Raw genomic sequence first — 832 nt, 5'->3', positions numbered from 1 at the left:
ATACAAAGTACATATATATATATATAAAAATTATATATATACATACTATGTATATATTATATATTGTAATAATCATCAAGTCAGTGTATGTCTAGTACAGTTCCTGGTTTTAGAGCGTTTGTTCCACTTCTTTTCAAAGGCGGTATTGTCCTCTTTTAATATTTCCCATGTGCAATGCAGCAAAATAAGAGGAATCTGTTCAAAAACTGCATTTTTGTTCACGATGTCTTTCTACCAAGAGTGCAGCTGCTTTTTCTGTTATCACTTCCAGGTGGTTAGTACAGGCTTTCCTAAATCTCTTGCACGATTTCCTTTTACTCCAGTGGATTGCCCCGACCGACTTCGCAAGTCACGATCAGGCCCATCACTTTGCGCCATCTCTTCATCATATCTGAAAATAAGACAACCTGTTCAATGCCTTGTCCTGCTGTTCACTACACAAACAAGAGTGGGTCCTCTATATTCTGTTTTGCTTAATATCTAGCACTGAAATTTAATACCAGCTCTTCTACACACAGGTTTACACACGCATAGTTTCATATGCAGCTATTATTGAAGGAAATATACTACCACATGATGTTATAATACAGATCAACTGAAATGTCTTCAGCTACTTTTTGAAAGAAACAGACCATCTGGCAACTTTGTTTAAACTCCTGAGTTTGTGAAATTTCAAGCTTGTGAAATTTCACATGTACTTCTGTATTTCTCCTTACTGCGTAGGTCTGTGGTTAAGCAGGAACATTAGACTGCTGGAAGTTTTAATAAAGTCTTAAGATATTGCTTCAAACAGAGGATTGTTAGCTGCAGTGTTAAAAAACTCCACTGTTGC

At 36.3% G+C, this 832-nt stretch overlaps 1 protein-coding gene across 1 annotated transcript in view; it reads right to left on the bottom strand.

Moving 5' to 3' along the window:
• Positions 1-261: 261 nt before the first annotated feature.
• TTLL1 (tubulin tyrosine ligase-like family, member 1) overlaps positions 262-832 on the bottom strand; it is a 13,920-nt gene continuing 13,349 nt past the window's right edge. The window contains exon 9 of the mRNA XM_010087962.1: positions 262-391. Within this exon, the coding sequence (XP_010086264.1) occupies positions 262-391 (130 nt within the window). The remainder of the gene's footprint in view (positions 392-832) is intronic.

This window comes from Pterocles gutturalis, unplaced genomic scaffold (assembly GCF_000699245.1).
Source record: "Pterocles gutturalis isolate BGI_N339 unplaced genomic scaffold, ASM69924v1 scaffold43586, whole genome shotgun sequence".
Classification (NCBI taxonomy): Eukaryota; Metazoa; Chordata; class Aves; order Pterocliformes; family Pteroclidae; genus Pterocles; species Pterocles gutturalis.
The sequence above is the reverse complement of the archived record's forward strand: the minus strand, read 5'-3'. Positions and strand labels throughout refer to the sequence as shown.